The 19666-nt window shown below is 44.3% G+C and overlaps 1 protein-coding gene across 3 annotated transcripts in view; it reads left to right on the top strand.

The window, feature by feature from the left end:
• Nucleotides 1-1588: 1588 nt before the first annotated feature.
• Nucleotides 1589-19666, top strand: part of RIPK2 (receptor interacting serine/threonine kinase 2) — a 29568-nt gene continuing 11490 nt past the window's right edge. For 2 of the 3 annotated variants that reach the window (XM_077351965.1, XM_077351964.1), the window contains exons 1-4: nucleotides 1589-2346; nucleotides 16925-17078; nucleotides 18472-18627; nucleotides 19479-19636. In XM_077351965.1, the coding sequence (XP_077208080.1) occupies nucleotides 2171-2346; nucleotides 16925-17078; nucleotides 18472-18627; nucleotides 19479-19636 (644 nt within the window). In that variant the 5' untranslated portion in view covers nucleotides 1589-2170. Of the gene's footprint in view, nucleotides 2347-13360; nucleotides 13590-16924; nucleotides 17079-18471; nucleotides 18628-19478; nucleotides 19637-19666 lie in introns of those variants that run through there. The other variant, XM_077351966.1, reaches the window with a different exon arrangement.

Raw genomic sequence — 19666 nt, 5'->3', positions numbered from 1 at the left:
GACACTGTGGAGGGGGGAAGCCTGAGAAGGAGTTTTTATTGCAGAGGGAAGAGACTTCAGGGGTATATAATGTCAGAGTCCACCTTCCAAAGTGGCCATTCTCTCCTGGTGAACTGATCGGTGTCACCTGGAGATCACTTGTAATACCAGATCACCAGCCACCACCTGGAGGCTGGCAAGCCTAGAATGCTGCCTTGAATTCTAAGGTGGAAGAACCAAGAAGCCATAACCCTTAGAAGAACAGCTTTGCTCCATTGTTGGCTGCTCAATTAAAACTGTTAGCTCTCTGTTGTTCCCTATACCTCCCACTTCCATGATCTTAGATCCTCAGTGGTGGGTTTGCTTTCATTCTTTTGCCCTACCAGTTTCTAAGCCAGCCATAACTTTCTCCTTCAGTGTGGCAGCAGCCTCATAGTCTTTTTGTGTATTCTGAATTCTCCTTTCACACATTTCCTTAGTTTCTCTTCCTCTTTTCTCCCCTTCCTTAAATAAGTGCTTCTCGCTTCCCTCCCTTTGGGCTTTTCCAAAATCTACTGCATTTCCTTCCTTCCTTCCTTCACTTAATGTATTGATGTGGAATCAGTAAAGCCTCTGGAATCAGTAAAGCTAATTGACAATTATTCAGATGGACTTCATGCAAATTTTATGAAAAGCAGTTGTCACAGATAACATTTAACACACTCATGAAGCTGCCTTATAGTGAATCAGCCCCGTGGTGTATCAAGGCCAGCGTTGCCCACTCAGATTTGGCAGCAGCTCTGCAAAGGCTCCTGGGAAGGTCTTTCATGTTATTTGTCCGTTGACCTTTCTTTTGAAGATCACAGGCTGCTGGGAAATAGAACTTGGACCTTCTGTCTGAAACACAGAGGCTCTGTTGCTGAGCCTCAGCCAGGCCCTGCACAATGGTACCTAAGATTGGCATAAAATGGCTCATTTGAACATCCTCTCAGGGGACATATAAAGCTATCCTATGTATATTTGCAGGGAAGTACGACTCAGTGATTTTAAAGGGATTAATTCCCCAGTATGCAGACACAAACAGGACAGGCATGATGAACTACGTCAAAATCCAAACCTACTAAAATAACACACACACCAATGTTTACGTTAAGCTTTTAAGTCCAAAACTCTTCACCGGCTTGGAAGTTGGAGAGGGGGGTTGTTTCCTTGTTTCTACAGCCATCCTGATATGAGTTCTGGAGAACTGGAAACCTTGTGTGCTGCTTACGTTGGGCTCAATACAACCAGGCTTTTGGTCTGGGGAGTCCCAGCTTCAGCGTGCATAAAACCCAGAGCCATAAATGTGGTGAGTTTCCCGTGGGCAGCTGTGTTGCCCCGAAGCCACAGAACCAAGTCTGAATCCGGCGACACCTTTCAGCCCAACACGGTCTGAGTCTGGGGTCTAAGTTCTCCAGGGCAGGCAGGCATCGTTCATCAGAGGCAGACGAACTGCCCGTGCGTCGCAGGTGCCGCGCTGAGCCACCTCGCCGGGCCGGGCCAGACTTTCCAGACGGCCCGCCGCCGCTGCCGCTGCTGCTTTCCCGGAATGGGCGGGCGGAGCCTTCCGGGGTGGCGCCCTCGCCTCCCCCTCTCCCCATTCCTTGCTGCGGGTTCCTGGCCGAGCGGGAGTGGTCCGAGGCCGGCGCTGCTTCCCGGGCTGCTCTGGGCCCTTCGTGCGGCAGGGGCCCCGTCGCGCCCGGCAGGGTTTCGAATAGGTGCTCGCCTTGGGTTGCCCTCCTTGGGGCTGGCGTGGCGCCCTCTGCCTGGGCTCCGCGAGGGGAACTTGTGCGGGACATTGACGCCGCCGCGGAGCCTGCAGAGGCGGACGGAAGTCTCTGGAGCGGCTTCGGAACAATCGGCTGGGGAAGGAATGGCCGGCGAGAGACGCTCCGTCGCGGAAGGGGAGACTGGCCGCCGCCGCCGCGGGGGAAGTCGGTGAATGGAGACGTCGGGGGTCGGCGGAGCGGCCGAGGGGGCAGACGCGAGCTGAGGCGGAGCCGCGCGGAGAGCCCCGGGCTCGGGCGGTGATGCAAAGCGGGAGTGGCGCGGAGGGCGCGCGCACAGGGATCAGCGCCGGAGAGGATTCCGCCCGCGGCGGGACGGGACGCCGCTGCCGTGGGAGACCTACGCCGGAGGATTAGCAGGTCTGCCCGGGCCGGGCGTGAGGGCTATGGCGAGCTGGGCGCCGGCCGCCATCAGCTGCACGCTGCCCACCATCTCGTCCAACAAGCTGCCGGACCTGCGCTTCATCAGCCGGGGCACCTACGGCACCGTGTCCGCCGCGCGCCACGCCGACTGGAGGGTCCCCGTGGCCGTCAAGTGCCTGCAGGGGCCGCTGCTCGAGAGGTAAGAGTTGGGGGTCTGGGGGGGGGGGGAGGGGGGAGTCCGGAGGCCCGGAGTCCGGAGTCCGGAGGGAATGGGATCTTCCCGCAGGATGTGAGCGGCTGTCGGCTCGACGTTCTTCCGAAATCGCATGGCTCATCTTCCTCCCTTCTGCAACTATGAAACCCCCACCCCAAAACCTGCTTGTTGACGTCCCGCCTTTTGGCATTCCTGGCACAACAACTTAGGAAGGAAGTGAGGCTGGGAGAGAGAGGGGTAGGCCTGAGGTCACCCAAGAAAGTTTGTAGGGTGTGTGTGTGTGTGGGGGGGGGGGGTTATTTGGTTCCCGGCCCAGAGATCTAACCATTAGAAAACACTTCTTTTTCTTTTGGGGCTAATCTTCTGATTTCCATCACAATTTATACACTTTAAAAAAAATCTGCTTTTTAATTTTCTTTTTATTAAATGGCTATGTTGTTGAAACTCCAGAAGTGTAGGGAAGCTTTGTGTTCAGCAACTGCTGTACAAACTCTGCTGTGTTCACAGTAAAATCAGAGTCCAGCAGCACCTTGAAGACCATTCATCTTAAGCCATTCATCTGGACTCTGATTTTATTGTGCTACTTCGTACCAACAGTTACTCATTTGAATCAATGATCACAGTGTCCTTTCCTCCCAGGCCTCCTTGATGAGGTCTAGTGGCCCTCGAGTGCTTCTGCCCGAGCTCAAGTAAAGACAGTCACTTTTCCAAGTCGCGTCTGTATAAGCAAAGAGAAGGTTCTGGCTGTGCACAGATATCAGTCCGGATTTAAGGTACAATGGAGTCTTTCCCGAAAGCTATTGGTTACATCCTGAACTGCTGGCAGTAGACATGACAACCCAAATAGATAAGGGTATCTGCTACAATGTTTGTTTTGATGCTGGTGAAGAAAATAGCCTCTGAGTACCTTGTAGCATTGTCCGTTGGTATGACAAGATATTTATTCTTTCTCTTTGTCACCTTTGGAAGAAGTCCCATTATGTCCAGGCTACTCAAGATAAAGTTGTTCAAGAGTCCAGCAAAGTGTGTGAAGGTGCTTCCCCTTGTTCCTGTGCTTCCTCATCATGTGACAAACATAGCACGATTGGCAAAAATAATTTACATCATATTCAGTGGCTGGTCCATAAAACAACTGAGAAAAATCTCTTTGGTGTTTGTCACACCAATGTATCCAGCAGAAGGGCTTTCGTGGGTCTGTTGTGGTAGGGGCGCAAACTCAGCTTGAAACATCTAAAAGTGCTTGGATCAAAGGCCTACACTTACATTCCTAGAGAAAGGTCGACCAAGATGGATCGTTGAGCACAAGGTAGCCGTTTTGTGGGTTACGCACTGAGATGCAAAGGATACAGAATCGTCAGCACAGAAACAGTATCTTTAATGTGATCTACATTGATGAAAGGGAAACATTAAGAAATATGGGGAAAGTAGACATCAGTTAATCTACATCAGGCTTTCTCAACCAGGGTTTCATGAAACCCTGAGGCTGACAACCCTGAAAGGGTTTCCCTAATGGGTGGGAGTTGATTAATTCTTTACATATTTTTAAAATGCATTAAACATTTATAGGGTGATATGACTATGGTCTTGTTGACCTGCTCCCCCCCAAAGGCCAGTGATGGACCTGGAGGGGAGGGGCCTCAGGTGGGCATGTGCACAGCTATCCTGTGCGGTGCCACTTCTAGGATTTCTTGAAGCCTGAAGAATGGTTCAGGGGTTTCTCGATGGTAAAAAAAGTTTAGAAAGCCTGATCTACCCCAACAGAGAAAAATGAAGCATAGTATAGAGCAAACAGAAATAGTACATCAGAGCACTATGGGCAACACACATGACATACCTGCAGAACCTAAAGAACCAGAAAGGTCTTCAGAGGCAAGTGTGAGATGGTCAACCAGATCAAAAAAAGGTGTACCACCAAGAAGACTTTGTTATTTAGCAAAGACAGAAGTTAAAGCTGAACCTTGCACATGGGAAGACATAGCAAGAATGTCTGCCAAAGAAGCACAAAACCAGAGAAAAGTTGCAGAAGAGATTGAATCTGTGATCAAGAACCAAACATGGAAACTTACAGAACTGCTTCCAAGGAAGAGGGCACCTGGATACAAGTGGATCTTCAAAACCAAGCATGATGCGGAGGGAGAGGCACACCGATACAAAGACAGATCGGTTGCTAAAGGATACTCTCAGAAGTACAGAGACAACTATGATGAATCCTTTGCACCAGTAGCGAGACATACTTCAGTAAGAATGCTCTTGAGCATAGTGGCAGCGAGGAAGATGCATGTGGAGCATCTGAACATAAAGCCTGTTTTAGTACATAGAGAAATAAAGGAGGAAATTAAAATGGAAGAGCCACCAGGGTTTGGACAAGCTACTTGTGGTATAAACAGCAAAAGAGAATATATGGACTGAAACAGGCTGCAAGATGTTGGAATGAGAACCTGCATCAAATGCTAGGAAGGATTTGAGCAAGGCAAGCCACAGAGAAACACACTTTCTCTTCCTCAAATTTCCTACTAATTTTGGGCAAGGTTTCTGAGAAGTGAGGTTTTCCTGTCTTCTTGTGGTTGGTGTTTTCTGGACAAATGTATAACCACCAAATTCAGTCTCCATTCCATCCATAACTTCTGCTGCCTTAGCTACAGAGGCAGGTTTCTTGTGTTTAATTATCTAGCCTCTTGTGGCACAGAGTGGTAAGCAGCAGAAAAGCTGTCTGAAGCAATGTCCATGAGGCTGGAAGTTTGATCCCAGCAGCCGGCTCAAGGGTTGACTCAGCCTTCCATCCTTCCAAGGTCGTTAAAATGAGTACCCAGCTTGCTGGAGGGTAAACGGTAATGGCTGGGGAAGGCACTGGCAAACCACCCTGTATTGAGTCTGCCATGAAAACGCTGGAGGGCGTCACCCCAAGGGTCAGACATGACTTGGTGCTTGCACAGGGGATACCTTTACCTTTAATGGTACCAAGTATTCTTTTGGTACCAATTTATAAAATCACTTTAGACCTGTGAGCACCTCCAGATCTGCTTGAGATTTAACTTGGCTCCCTTCCAGCCATCTATTAGGAAACTTAACTGATTATCCATGCAATTAACATAATCCTCTAAAATCTGTACTGTTCTACTGAGAGCCCATAACATGTCTCTCCCCTCCTTTAGATAAATCATAAGCTGTAGACTACTGAAGACTCATTTCTGAGTAAAGTTTATTTAACCTGGAGCATATCTGAGCTTCTTGTTATTCGTAGGCATCCTCTTATCAGACATATCCAAATACTAACGTGCCCTTTCAAAACAAGTGAAGAAACTCCCCATATCATCATATTTTTGAAATCTTGGGATTTCTTACCAATCGGAGCTAAAGCATCTGGCATTCTCTTAGAGCTAAAATTTAATTAGTCAAATTTTAAGTTTTGGAGGTCAGTTTCTTGCTCCTTTTCTTTTCATGGCAATTTTGCCATATCTGCCTCCTACTCTTTGTCCTTCAGGACTAATTCTAGTTTCTTTTCTCTGAAGGCAGTCTGCCTCTCTAATTCTTTTTCTTTTGGAGAATAGCTTCCCTTTTCAGTTCCTTTTCTCTTAAGACAGCCTCCTCCGTTCCAGTGATTTTCCAGATTTCTTTCTGAATTGGATTAATGTTCTGCTTAGCTCCATTCTCGTCTCCTGCTATTGTCACAGCCACATTTTCTGCTACTTTACTCTCTTCTGGAGGCATCTTGACAAATGTCTACCTCACAAAGTTTTTTTATGTGACTAAGCAAAGTATTCAGAGCCAATATGTTTATTGCAGTTGGTGACCAGATCCATCCCAGCCCTTATTCAGACTCATTCAGCCAGAATCTTCTACATTTAATTGTTAATCGTTAAACCGCTCTTGCAAAGCGGTCTAAATAAAAGGGTAAGGGCTAAAGGGTAGGAAAAAGGGAGGGCCCTGTCTGGGATAATAACTCAGAGGGCCCAATCAGGAGCCGCGAAGCCGTGGTCAGGGGTGGGGGGTGGAAGGCGATTGGCTGGCTGCTGGACAGGCAAGCAAGCCAATTGGAGGAGGAGACACTTGGTCAGGACAGCCGCCCTGAGTGGGTGTTAAGTGATGACTTAAGCCATGAGACACGCTCCTTCTCCAAGGCCTTACCAGAAATATTAAGTGAAACAGATGTTCCTAGGGTGGGAGCTTATTATATATCACCTATAGCTACGCTGAAGGGAGAGCATTGTAGTGCAATAGTGTAAATTCCCTTCTAGATTCGGAGTCATCAATATTAGAAAGATAAGGCATAGGAGATAACCTATTTAGAAGAGAGATGTCATAGTGGATTATCGATTCTCAGCCAATACAGTGTTGCAGCTGACCATAAACTTGTCTAGACCATGGTCAAACATCACCACATGCAGTGCAGCAATAGAAACAATTGTGGGGAGCAGCAGAAGATTTCTCAAAAATGTGGTTTGCACTCTCCTCAAATGAATTGTATTAGTAATAATTGTCAGTGGGTGCCCCATATAACAACTGCACCTGGGGAGCAAACTATTCGTTATGGTGTAAACATCAAATAAAATTTCACACTAATGGTAAGGAAGGTGAGGGGGGAAATATAGGGAGAAGAAGATGGAGAAGGGTTGGCAGAGGAAGAAATGGGGGAGATTGATAGAGAAGGGGGCACAGGGAAGGAAGCAGAGGTGAGGGGATAGGATGCAACCTCCCCACAAGGTTCTTGAAGGGTCACTAGTTGCAATCACTTCTTAAATAGAGATTGCTTACTCCCTTATGATCTTTTGTACTGAGTCCTGGATTTTCCATTTATTTTGCATCTATTTCACTAAGGATAAACAACCCTTAGGGAGGGGGCAAGGAGAGCAACAAAAAACAATCTGGGCTAATTTGAATGACTGACTTCAAGTGCAGTTATTTTACTGAAGTCCTTTTCAGATTCCAGTGATTTAAGAGAGAAAACAAGGAAGTTCTAAATAACTTCTGATGACAGAGACTGTCATGAATGGGAGCGGTCTTGATGATCAGAATTGAACGAATTAGGGCAGATCAAGTGCTCTCTTCTGCTGCAGAATTCTGGTGCAGAATTTCTTCCTCCCAGAATTCAGTTTCTCCTTCCTGCCTGCCTGCCTGCCTGCCTGCCTGCCTGCCTGCCTCTCTCTCTGCCTCGCTCTCTGCCTTTCTTTCTGCCTTTCTTTCTGCCTTTCTGCCTTTCTTTCTTTCTTTCTGCCTTTCTTTCTTTCTTTCTTTCTTTCTTTCTTTCTTTCTTTCTTTCTTTCTTTCTTTCTTTCTTTCTTTCTTTCTTTCTTTCTTTCTTTCTTTCTTTCATCCACCCACCCACCCACCCACCCACCCACCCACCCATTTCGCTAGCGCCCGCTGTATTTTTTGTACAGCCGGCTTAATTTCTAGTGGCATAATATTCCACCAAAGTCCCCCCCCCCCCATCAGCTCCCAGAACTGGCCACCCTGAGTGTCCTGTATATTTTTTCTAGCCTACAATATCATGAGTCGCTCACGTCATCATACATACTTTAGATACACAATTAGGCTGATGCTGTTTATATTTATAGCAGAGAGATGCAGGGGTGGTGAGATCTAATAAAAAGTAATCAGATAGCTGAATATTAGTCACTCAGTTTGTGGTTACTAGATAGGCTAAGTAGAAGTAAAATAAATATAATGCATGACGAGGAACCTCTATCTGATTATCATACATTAGATTTTATGTGACTCCTACTTTTCCTGTCTGACCACATCTCCACCCAGTGAACCAATTACTATTTTTATCCTTCTTTCTGTTGTGCATATAATGGAATTATACTTCAGTGCATCTAAAGAAGTGAGCTGTGACTTAAGCTGGAATAAATATTTCTAGGATGTATTACACTGTATTATTATTAGTACTGCTGTTTGGTCCGCTGCCTCCTTTATTACTTATTTGAATTGGTTCTCCTTGGTCTCAGTGAAAAACTGGGTCCCAACACCCCACTTGCATAAATTTCTGGATTCCCATCCAATAATCTAAACTGAGACTGTTAATAAGTCTAGTTATTTTTGCATGAGTTTCCCAGTACAGTAAGTGAGACTTGGGTAATGTGGGCCCTCCATGGGATTTGGGTGAGGACGTGAGCTGCTGCATTTTTGTATCAATCGTGGCTTCCGGAGCAGGGATAAGGGAAGGCCTGCAGACAGGGAGTTGCAGTAATCCAGTCCAGAGGTGACCATTGCATGGACCACGGTGGTAAGATGTTCTAAGGCCAGACAGGGTGCTAGTAGTTTAGCTTGGCAGAGATGGGAAAATGCCAGCTGTGCGACTCTTGGGATTTGAGCCTCCATGGTTAGGGAACTGTTAAGTATCATGCCCAAGTTCCTGGACGATTTTGCTGTTTTGAGTATCACACCATTCAGGCTGAGGAATCACACATCCTGGTCTGGCCCTTTCCCACCTATCCAGAGGACCTCTGTCTTTAATGGGGTTAAGCTTTGTGTGACTACACAAAGTATTCCCTGTAAGACAGTGATTTACTGTTTAATTGTGTCAATGTGATTACTATAGGCAGATGGATCTTTACTAAGAACTGAAAGCAAAAATAAAAGGGGGGAAGCCAAAAATTCATGATTGGCTGAAGAAAGTAAAAGAGACCTAACACAGTGAAACTAACTACCTGCCATCAAAGCAGAGACACTTCCAGAAAGCTTGCGTTCACAGAAATGGCCCACACTTTTTGTGGCCTCCCACACTGACTCATAGGACTGGGAAATGGGGTTCCTTCAGCCACTAGTCTGAGTGCACAACGTCTGCCTGTCATGGGAACTAGCCTTTAACCACTGGCGAGAAACAACCATTAGTATTGTTACTTGCTCCACTTTCTTCTGTCATGGCAAGACTCTGGCGGAGATGGGCTGGCAGCATGGTCTCCATTTGGCATTCTGTGGACCCAATGAACAGTGGCAGCTCAACAATGGATACTTTGTGAGGCTGTCACCCCATCTGCCACCCATGCTGGTGTTAACTCTCTCCACCATACTATCCAGGACCAAGAGCAGAAGATGTTCTTTCCCTCCTCCACCACCCATCTTTAGGCACAGTGTAGTAAGATGTGCGTGCTCAGTTGCACTTCCTGAAATCTCAGATGTTGAGACATTAAATTCTTGGACTGGGTGTGGTGAGTAGAGGTTTGCCCGTCAAGAGTCTGTGGCACCATAAATAATGCAAATGTCTTGGATTAGGCTGCTTTCAAATGCTCTGTTTACCTCATAATCTCAAAGTAGATAATCCACTCAGGTGTTGCCATGTTGATTGTGGCAGCCTTAGTCAGAGGTTTGCCATCAGAGATGTTTTGTTTCTTCAGATGGAAGTGGGAAACAGAGCCAAAGCCTACAGAGATGTATTTGCCAGGGGTTGCCAGGCAGGTGAAGAGGCAGTTTGTGGGCTGTCTGTGATGAGGTAAACGGCTGAAGAGTAAATCATTTTGCTGAATGGAATGCCATGCTTGTTTAGTATTTTAAAAACTCAAAATATTCAAGCCAACATGAAAACCCTAAAGATTTGAAACGTTTATATTCCACCTTTTTAAAAAAAAGTCCAAAGTGATGAACAAGAATAGCAGCAGAACAGAGCTGTTCCATTGTGTTTTTAATGGAAATAAAAGGCATATTACGTATGAACCGCAGATGAACGTTGCACATAGCTGCATTAAAAGAAGCACAAAATAACAATACCATGAGAATAAATCATACCAATTTCAGAGTAGCAATAAAAAGCTTATTTTCCTTTGTAGAAGGCAAAATACAGTATAAATGCCAATACAAATAAAATTGTCCAGAACAACTACAGCAACTGAATAAGCAAAGGTTCTTATTAGGTCCATGAAGTACAGTAACAATGAAATTCATATAATGTAGTTTTCCTGTCTCTCCCACACCCTGCAGCCTTTCCTCAAATTTTGTTCCTTAGAATCAGTAGGATGTCATGAACTTTTATGAACAGCAGGAGCACAGTTTTAAAATAAGATTTAAAACAAAGTTTGCAGAAGAAATCAAAAAGAGCACAATAAAACGAGCAGTGGTGACATTTTTGTGAACTTTAATGTCAGTCTTTACAGACCTGAGGCAATAAACATATTTGCATACAAAAAAGATGCCTTTGAGCTGTGATTATATTGATGGAAATTGTTGTAGCCTACAAAAAATTACCGTATCTGCCGGCGTATAAGACGACTGGGCATATAAGACGACCCCCCAACATTTCCACTCAAAATATAGAGTTTGTGACATTACATTACAGTACTATGGGCCACTATGGGCAGCTATGTCTATCCCAACTGAAGTGCACTCGGCGTATAGGATGACCCCCCCCCACACTAGGAGGCATGTTTTTCAGGGGGGGGGAAGTAGTCTTATACGCCAGCAAATACTGTACTAATAAACAAGTGACACAAAGTTAAAAAAAAAATAAGCACAAACCCATTAAAGCATTATGTGTGAAATACAGATTATAATAATTGACTCACAGTGGCACAACAGTTTTGACAAGATAACAGCCCTCATTGTTATATTTTTTTGGGGGGGGATCAAGACAGCGAGTCCAAGAGGGGGTGGTACATAAATTAAACTATGAATAAATAAAGCAGCTAACACAGAACTAAAATGTTGAGCTTTGGCCATTTATGGAGAGGTTTTTTTTTTAGGGGTGCTAAAAAGGAAATACAAATGTTACCCCGACAGAAACGTGTGTGGGCTTCCACAGGGCAGGTAGTGTAATCCTCCTATGCATATCGTACTGAAATGTTAACAATGGACATGTAAGTCAGTCATGGGTCTGCTTTTGTGTAACATCTTAATAAGAAAATGCAGTTCCTAGGAACATTAGCTAGGAACTGGAAATACCCACTTCAAATCTAAGTTTGGCTCTTTGTACAGGCTTGGGCAATCTTTATCTCCCAAGTCTGAGTTCTGTAGTAATGAAATGGTGACTTCTCATACAAGTTTATTACCATGAATAAGACAAACATGTGAATGGATGTGTAAACTTATCAGGAGTTTAGGATGCTTATCAAAGCTGTAGACCTGCCTACAACTGATTTAGAGAAGACAGATAATTAGAAAATGGAGCACTGCTATAAGTTTATTTTTCATAAAAATATGAAATGTACACTATATAGAATATAGTATACTATATTCTTTGAAATTCCAGTGGACAATGTTGGGGATTGCTGGGGGGGGGAGAGACTTGGTACCCCTCATTGTGGCTTAAGCTAATTTGGAAGTAGGTGGAATTGTAATTTTCCTTAAAGAACAAATTTATACTTGGGATATGCTCTTCCATGCACCATGCTGGCTTGGGTCCAGTGTATGCCTGAATTCCTCCACCTATACATATTGGCCCATGTTCTGAGGCCCTGTGGGGAGAAGGGGCTTCAGTGTTCCTGCCTGTGCTATTTTGGGGAGGTCAAATGGCAGGCAGGGCACGTGGATCCCCTGCAGCTGGGCAAACAGGCCATACCCAACTTGTGACAGATGTATCATCTAGTTTGGCTCTCAAAGATGATAACACAGAGTTGCTGTACTGGACACTGTAGGGCAGAATGACTCAGTATTCTGTTTCATTCCTTTTCCTGGAAGAATGTAATGCCTGTCCAAAATTTGTCACAACCCTTTACTCTCAGTAAGTAGATCATGTTTTTCTAGAACTCAAGAGCTCTGTATCCAGTAGAGCAGCGGTCCCCAACCTTTTTGCGGTTGATGACCGCTTTCGGGGGTGGGGGAGAGCTGGCAGCCCGGGCACCGCGCATGCATGGCAGCTGCATGCAGCTGCCAGCAGGAGGTGCAAACCCGCATGTGCATTTGCGTCTGCCAGAGTGCCAGCGGCCGTGTCTGCCTCCCCCCCCCCTTGCAGCGAGAAGCTATCCGGGCTTCTCTCCCTACTGCGGGCGGGGGAGAGGCAGGTGCAGCTGCCGGTGGCCCGGTACCGAGGCCTTCTCGGCCCAGTACCTGGCTGCGGACCGGGGGTTAACGACCCCCACAGTAGAGGAAATTATCTGCTCACTATTCTCATCTCACAAATTCTCACCTTATTTACACATTCCAGTGGAATCATAGAATAGAATGGCTGTGTTATTATAATGAAGCAAAATCAAGTATGGACTTCGGTAAGCTAGAGTCTATCATGTATGATGTATGAAACAATACCTCAGGGCGGTGGTCCCCAACCACCGGGCCACAGCCTGGTGCTGGGCTGCAAAGGCCCTGGCACCGGGCCGCGGCTCCCTGCCTCTGTAGGGCCGTCCTGGCTTGCGCATGTGCGTTTGCGCCATGCACGGCCAAAACGTGCATGCACGACCCGGCCGCGCATGCGTGGCCGGGCGATCGCCCTCCCTGCTGTCACCGGTCCACAGCCTGAAAAACGTTGCAGACCACTGCCTCGGGATACCGTTCACAATTTCCCCTCCCACCATGTATATTTATATATCTGCATAATACATTTTCCATTTTTGCATCTAATGACGTGTGCTTCAGCATATGAAGGATCACACTACAATAAACCAGTTAGTATTTAAGGTGCTACAGAATTCCTTAGGTAAGCATTAAAGATTTTAATATTCAGAAACTAGTGGTTAAGCATTTCAGTCTTCCAGGTGTTTTAAAACTGTTCTCACTTTTCAATTGTATGGAAAGTAGAGATACATTACTTTAAAGTAGGGGTTCCCAAGGCAGGCCCTTGGGGGCATTGGAAGGATCCAGGGGGCAGCGAGGAATTTTAACACTTGAGGTTTTTGCAATATATTGGAGGTGAATACAGTTCTAATGAAAGACAGTGGGCTCTTTCCAGTACTATTTTTCATGTACAAATGTATGTACAAATAAAGAGAAATATGTATTTAAAACTAAATATTTGTATAAGTACTGTTGAAGAAGAATGTCACCTGAAATATTGACTGTTCTGTAAACACTATGAATAGAATTCTCTAAATTCTGTTCTATACATTTATATTTTCTCTTTTTTCTACATTTATTGAAAATGGTTGTCTGGAGGTCCTGTGGACAAGTTCTAGCCAGGCGAGAGAACCCAGGTTTAATTCATGAAGCTCTAACCATATTCAGTACATGATTTACCTTTGAAACCACCACCTTGCACCAGATGAAGAAGACGAGTCGGTTCTTATATGCCGCTTTTCTCTACCTGAAGGAGTTTCAAAGCATCTTACATTCGCCTTCCCTTTCCTCTCCCCACAACCTTTGAGGTAGGTGAGGCTGAGGGACCCCTGATATTACTGAAGAAGAGTTGGTTCTTATATGCCACTTTTCTCTACCAGAAGGGATCTCAAAGAGGCTTACAATCGCTTTCCCTTTCCTCTTCCCACAACAGACACCCTGTGAGATAGGTAAGGCTGAGAGAGCCCTGATATTACTGCTTGGTCAGAACAGTTTTATCAGTGCTGTGGTCAGCCCAAGGTCACCCAGCAGGCTGCATGTGGAGGAGGAGCAGGGAATCAAATCTGGCTGGCCCCTTAGAAGGCTGCACTCCTAACCACTACACTAACCTAGCTCACATATCTTATAGTGGTATTCCTAGCAGATGCATTTCACCGATTTACAAACTGTAGCATATTATGCAATATGGGGGATGGAACAAGAAATCTCAGGGGAGAACAATTTGAAAATCCTTCCCCCCTTCCCCAAATATACCTCTGCAAGATTTTCTGTGCTCTCAGCAGCTCAAGCAGGCAAATCCCCTTCAAGTCCCTTTTTCTGTTTAACAGATGCTCAACCTCTGTCAGCAGCTGTTGCCTACTAGGGAGCATGCAGCCTTCATTAGGATAGTTGTTTCCCCTTTTCAGTTGGTTAATTGACAATGGTATATATATTTCTTTAGACCTGGGAAATCCCAGGCCTCTAGCTTATTTGTGGTTGACACAGTTTTACTGCTGCTATTATAACAGGGACTGTCAGTGGAAGACAACCAAACCTTACATTGACTACAATATAACATTAGTTCCAATAAAAAAAAAACCCCAGCAGTGGCATAGGGTAGCTCTAGGAATCACATGAAATTCTAGAACTACTTGGGTCAATATGACATGACACTGCAGCTGGCATCATAGCCTGCATATCCCTACCCACAGACCTCCTGCAAGTTGACAGTCACTGCCTGGGAATCCTAGCCCTGCTATTACGTCGTGTTAATAGTTTCACCTGCATCGTGCCATGAGCATGACTCGCTTACTGTTAAAGGGCATATATATGTGAAAAGAAGTCTGTGCTGAAATATGTCAATGCAGAGGCTGAAAAAATTGTATGATTTTGTCATTTGATACCCCTACAAGACAGAAAATAATATTTCTGTACTTGAGAAACGTGAAGGGCTGGGGAGAAGATGTAGGGGGGTTGGGGTACAAATGTAATTTCTGGTTTCGACATGAACACGCAATGGAAACTGAGCAATGGCCAAGGACAGAATGGTGGTTCATAGTTCCCACTGATGAGTGTGGGATCCTCTGTGGGCCTGATTTATATCTAGTATATTTGGAGCTACATTTTTTCAGCAATTTATACAACCTGCTTGGCATAAAAAGATGTTTTATATTTACATTTGTATGTGTTTGTTAATACAATTTAGACCACCGAAGAAGGACCAAAGCATGTTTGGTCTTATTATATGCTAGCAGAAAACCCGTTGTAGAAAAAATACAATGGGTGCTGGCAGGGGCTCCCTCCATCCAACTCGGGCAGTTCTGCCAAGGCTTGGCGAGGTCACAACAGGGCTGCTTAGGACTGGGTTGAGTGCTGGCAGGGGCTCCCTCCCCCCTGACCCAGGCCTGATGTCCCAGGCCCTCCCTCCCAGCTCCTGCTTACTCTCTGGCTTACCTTTCCCAGTCAGTTCAGTAGAGCAGGCTGGCACTTCTTTCACGGGGAAGAAGTTGGAGGGGGATGTGGCCAGGGATGGGACAGCCTACCTGATTGCTCATTTGTTGGACAGATGGCTGATCAGGTAGGCAATGAGTCCCAACTCCTCCCACCACCCCAGTCAGGCTTTATTTATGTTACATTGTATATGGCACTGGTCAGACCACACCTGGAGTACTGTGTGCAGTTCTGGAGGCCTCACTTCAAGAAGGACGTAGATAAAATTGAAATGGTACAGAGGAGAGCGACGAGGATGATCTGGGGGCAAGGGACCAAGCCCTATGAAGATAGGTTGAGGGACTTGGGAATGTTCAGCCTGGAGAAAAGGAGGTTGAGAGGGGACATGATAGCCCTCTTTGAGTATTTGAAAGGTTGTCACTTGGAGGAGGGCAGGATGCTGTTTCCGTTGGCTGCAGAGGAGAGGACACGGAGTAATGGGTTTAAACTTCAAGTACAATGATATAGTCTAGATATCAGGAAAAAAATTTTCACAGTCAGAGTAGTTCAGCAGTGGAATAGGCTGCCTAAGGAGGTGGTGAGCTCCCCCTCACTGGAAGTCTTCAAGCAAAGGTTGGATACACACTTTTCTTGGATGCTTTAGGATGCTTAGGGCTGATCCTGAGTTGAGCAGGGGGTTGGACTAGATGGCCTGTATGGCCCCTTCCAACTCTATGATTCTATATGTATAACCATTATTGAGATCTAGTAGTTATTGTATGTGCAACTTAAACTTGTAGTTGTATACTATGTTCTGAGCTTTTATTTGTATTCTCTCTGTATTTTTTTTGCAAGAGATTGTTGTGCTTTATTTACTGTTTTAGACACAATATATTTCAAAACCCTATCCCTCCTTTAAAATGTCCAGAAACATACAACTCCACTCCCTTCCCGTTCTGGCTGCAGTCCCATGCATCTCCAATAAGTTGTTGCTCTGTTTCTGACACAAGAACAACATGGGATGAAATTTCCCTCTAGTGGGAGATCCTTCCATCTTGGGCTTCCATTACCCACCTCTGCTCGACAGGACAGGGTGGATGAAATGGGGGAGTTCCAAGGCATGCCAGTGTCCATTCCACTGTGAAACCAGAAGTGACATTATCTCATGAGTGTGACACTGAGGGATTCACCCAAAATTCTGTTTGCTCTAAATAGACAGCGTCACTTCTGATTTTCATCAGATGTGATGTTGCACATTGGTGCAATGCCAGCTATTTTGTATCCCACCATTTTAAAATTAAGTTTTAAAATTTAAAAACTTGCAACTTGCATTTCCTCATGGTTCAAGGTAGCCACTGCAGAGTTCTCAGCTAGAATTTGCAGCCCCATTCCCCTCCTCCTCTTTTAACAGTCATCCAGATGAAGCATTCTAGAAAACTTGAAAGTTTGTGCACTGTACTGTAATGATTTCATTAAGAGTTTTTGGGTAGCTTTTGTTCTTCGATTTTGCTTTCAACCAATATGACGATTTCAAATCTGTTGACTCTTTGTGTGGGTGTGCATTCATGGGACTTTAGTTTACGTTTCTGATAATAAAAATGACATAGACAATGTATTTCTGCTTTCTCTTTTTTGCCTATTATCTGTCTTTTGAAAACTTCAATAAAAATTATTTAAAACTATATTTATAGGCCTTGATGTAGTAACGTTCGTTTTTGATTTGTTTTTCTTGTAGTGACCGAAAGATTCTCTTAAAAGAAGCTGAAATTTTACACCAAGCGAGATTCAGCTACATTCTGCCAATCCTGGGAATTTGCAATGAGATTGAATTCCTAGGAATAGTGACAGAATATATGCCAAATGGGTCATTAAACCAACTTTTACATGCAGTAAGTATTATTTGTAGCATGTTCATCAAGGCCTTTCTCCCTGCTCTCAGTCTCAGCAATGTTAATATTTCATTGTTGTAAAATGAAGCATTTTTGATTAAGAAAGGCATGGAAAACAGAAGAAACACAATACTATTTTTAAAAGCTGATAGCAAATTCATTTTGAACTATTGCAGAATACATCCAGCAGCCAGCAATTGGGGTTGGGATGGAATTGAAAGCTTACTAACATTAAAATGTACACGAATATCCATAGTTCCTAGCTGTTGTGATATTTTAAATGTTATATGGATCAATTGTATTATCTTCTTTTGAACATTGTTTTTCCTAACATGTTGTATTGTTAGGCTTGAATTATTGGTAGTGTGTAAGGCAGCTTGTAGTAGTCAATTGCTCCTTTCTGAGAGGATGAATCCTGGTCTCCTTGAATTTTCCTCAACAATTTGATCTAGAGATGTTGGTTTTCTTCCCCCACATTTATATTTGACTCCACAACTCCCCGAGTTTCAGATCCCTGGCACACAGCAGATGTGCCAGTTTGTTGTTCAGTATCTCTGCGCATCCCTTTCAAGGAAAGCCTAGTGGTTGATCATGCATATCACTTCAAGGGAAAGCCTAGTGCAGGGGTAGTCAACCTGTGGTCCTCCAGATGTTAATGGACTACAATTCCCAGGAGCCCCTGCCAGCATCCGCTGGCAGGGGCTCATGGGAATTGTAGTCCATTAACATCTGGAGGACCACAGGTTGACTACCCCTGGTCTAGTGGTTGATCATCTGAGGACATGTATACAACCATTTATGACTGCATGTTACTAGTTGAGAGAGCAGATACAGATCCTCAGCTTCATGAGAATCTGACCACTCGATCCCTGAGAATTCATTGAACCCTCCTTAGACGAGGATGATTTATATTTACGAATGTAGCAAATTAATACTCGAATTATATGCATCCTCAATTATTGTTGCTCAACTTTGAACCATCTTTTAAAGGTTCAGCAAATCATGTTTATTTTTCAAAAGAAAGAGAAAGCCTTCTGAAAACTAGACAACCTTTTTGTGTTTAGGGCAAAATATAGTACACATTTTAGTTTTGTTACCTTGCATAGTGACAGCCATTTGTTATAAAGTGGTTAAGAATATTGGATTAGCATTAGGGGGACCTGGGTTCAAATCTCAGCTTGTGCTATGGAATCTTGCTGGGGTGGCCTTGGGCCAGTCATACTCTCTCAGCGTAACCTACCTCACAGAGTTGTTGTGAGGACAAAACAGAGGTGAAGATAATGATGCGAGCTGCTTTGGATCTCCGTTGGGGACATCCAAATAAATACTTTTTAAAAAAATAGCTAAAACAAATATTACTGCAAAGTTTTAATCATTTTTCTCTTTTTCAAAGAAAAATATATATCCCGACCTTGCATGGTGCCTGAGATTTCGCATGCTGAATGAAATAGCTTTGGGAGTAAACTACCTTCACAACATGAGTCCTCCCCTTTTGCATCATGATTTGAAGACACAGAATATTTTACTTGACAGTGAGTTTCATGTCAAGGTATGCTCTGTCTTTCTCTCTGTTGCTCTAAAGGGGGCTGAGATGTTTGTTGTTTTGCAGAAAAGAGGAATCATCCCAGTAAGGGAAATGCGACTGCTCAAGACATAGCAGTATAAAGCACATGCTGTTTGTAAATATAAGACTCATTACTGTTCAGGAAGCAAGCATAGGAAACAGTTTTATACCATCAGATCTTCAATTCACTAGTTTCTATTCTGACTTATAGCCATTCTTGGATATACAAAAAAAATATTTCCTAACATCTGCTCCTTGAGACCCGTTCACTGGAGATGCCAGGAATTGGGACCATAAAATGTTGGCCATTGGGTTGCAAAAAGGCAGTCATAATCATTCCATTGGATTGACAGTGGAATTTTATTTCATCAGATTTCACCACTTTGGGAGGGGAAAAAACCCTTTACTGGGCATCCCTAAGCAGAATTATACCCTTCTGGGCCATATTGTTTAACTTCAGGCACTTTGGTGTCCCATTTTGCTACAGAGATGTTTTTAATTTGTGACTGTATTGAAGCATACAACCCCATGGGTTTTGCACCATGATAAGTGGTTGAAATTGTGCAACAACTTGGAATCTGCTTCTTGTAGGTGTGTGGAAGGGCACAGCGCTAAGTGACTAGCAGCTAGTGCCTTCATATGAAGAATCGGTTTTGAAATGCACACATCCTGGATCAGCAGTGCTTTTCATTTTATCACTACATATTTCTATAGGTTATTTGATTTGGCTGTATATTAATTTCCAGGGTATTTTTAACAGAGAACATTTTTCACGGTATTTGTTTGTTTGGAGGGGTGGAGTATTTCCCATTGACTTGAGGTTTTGTTCCTCCCAGATTGCAGATTTTGGTTTGTCAAAATGGCGCATGGTGTCCATTTCACAGTCACGAGGAGAGAAAACTATGTCGGAGGGAGGGACTATTATCTACATGCCACCTGAAGATTATAATCCTAATCAGAAAACACGGGCAAGTGTGAAGCATGATATATACAGGTATTATTAGTAATATTACTACTTTTATGA

Source organism: Paroedura picta, chromosome 9 (genome assembly GCF_049243985.1).
Source record: "Paroedura picta isolate Pp20150507F chromosome 9, Ppicta_v3.0, whole genome shotgun sequence".
In the NCBI taxonomy this organism is placed as follows: Eukaryota; Metazoa; Chordata; class Lepidosauria; order Squamata; family Gekkonidae; genus Paroedura; species Paroedura picta.
Note: the sequence above shows the minus strand (reverse complement) of the source record. Positions and strands in the feature narration are given on the sequence as shown.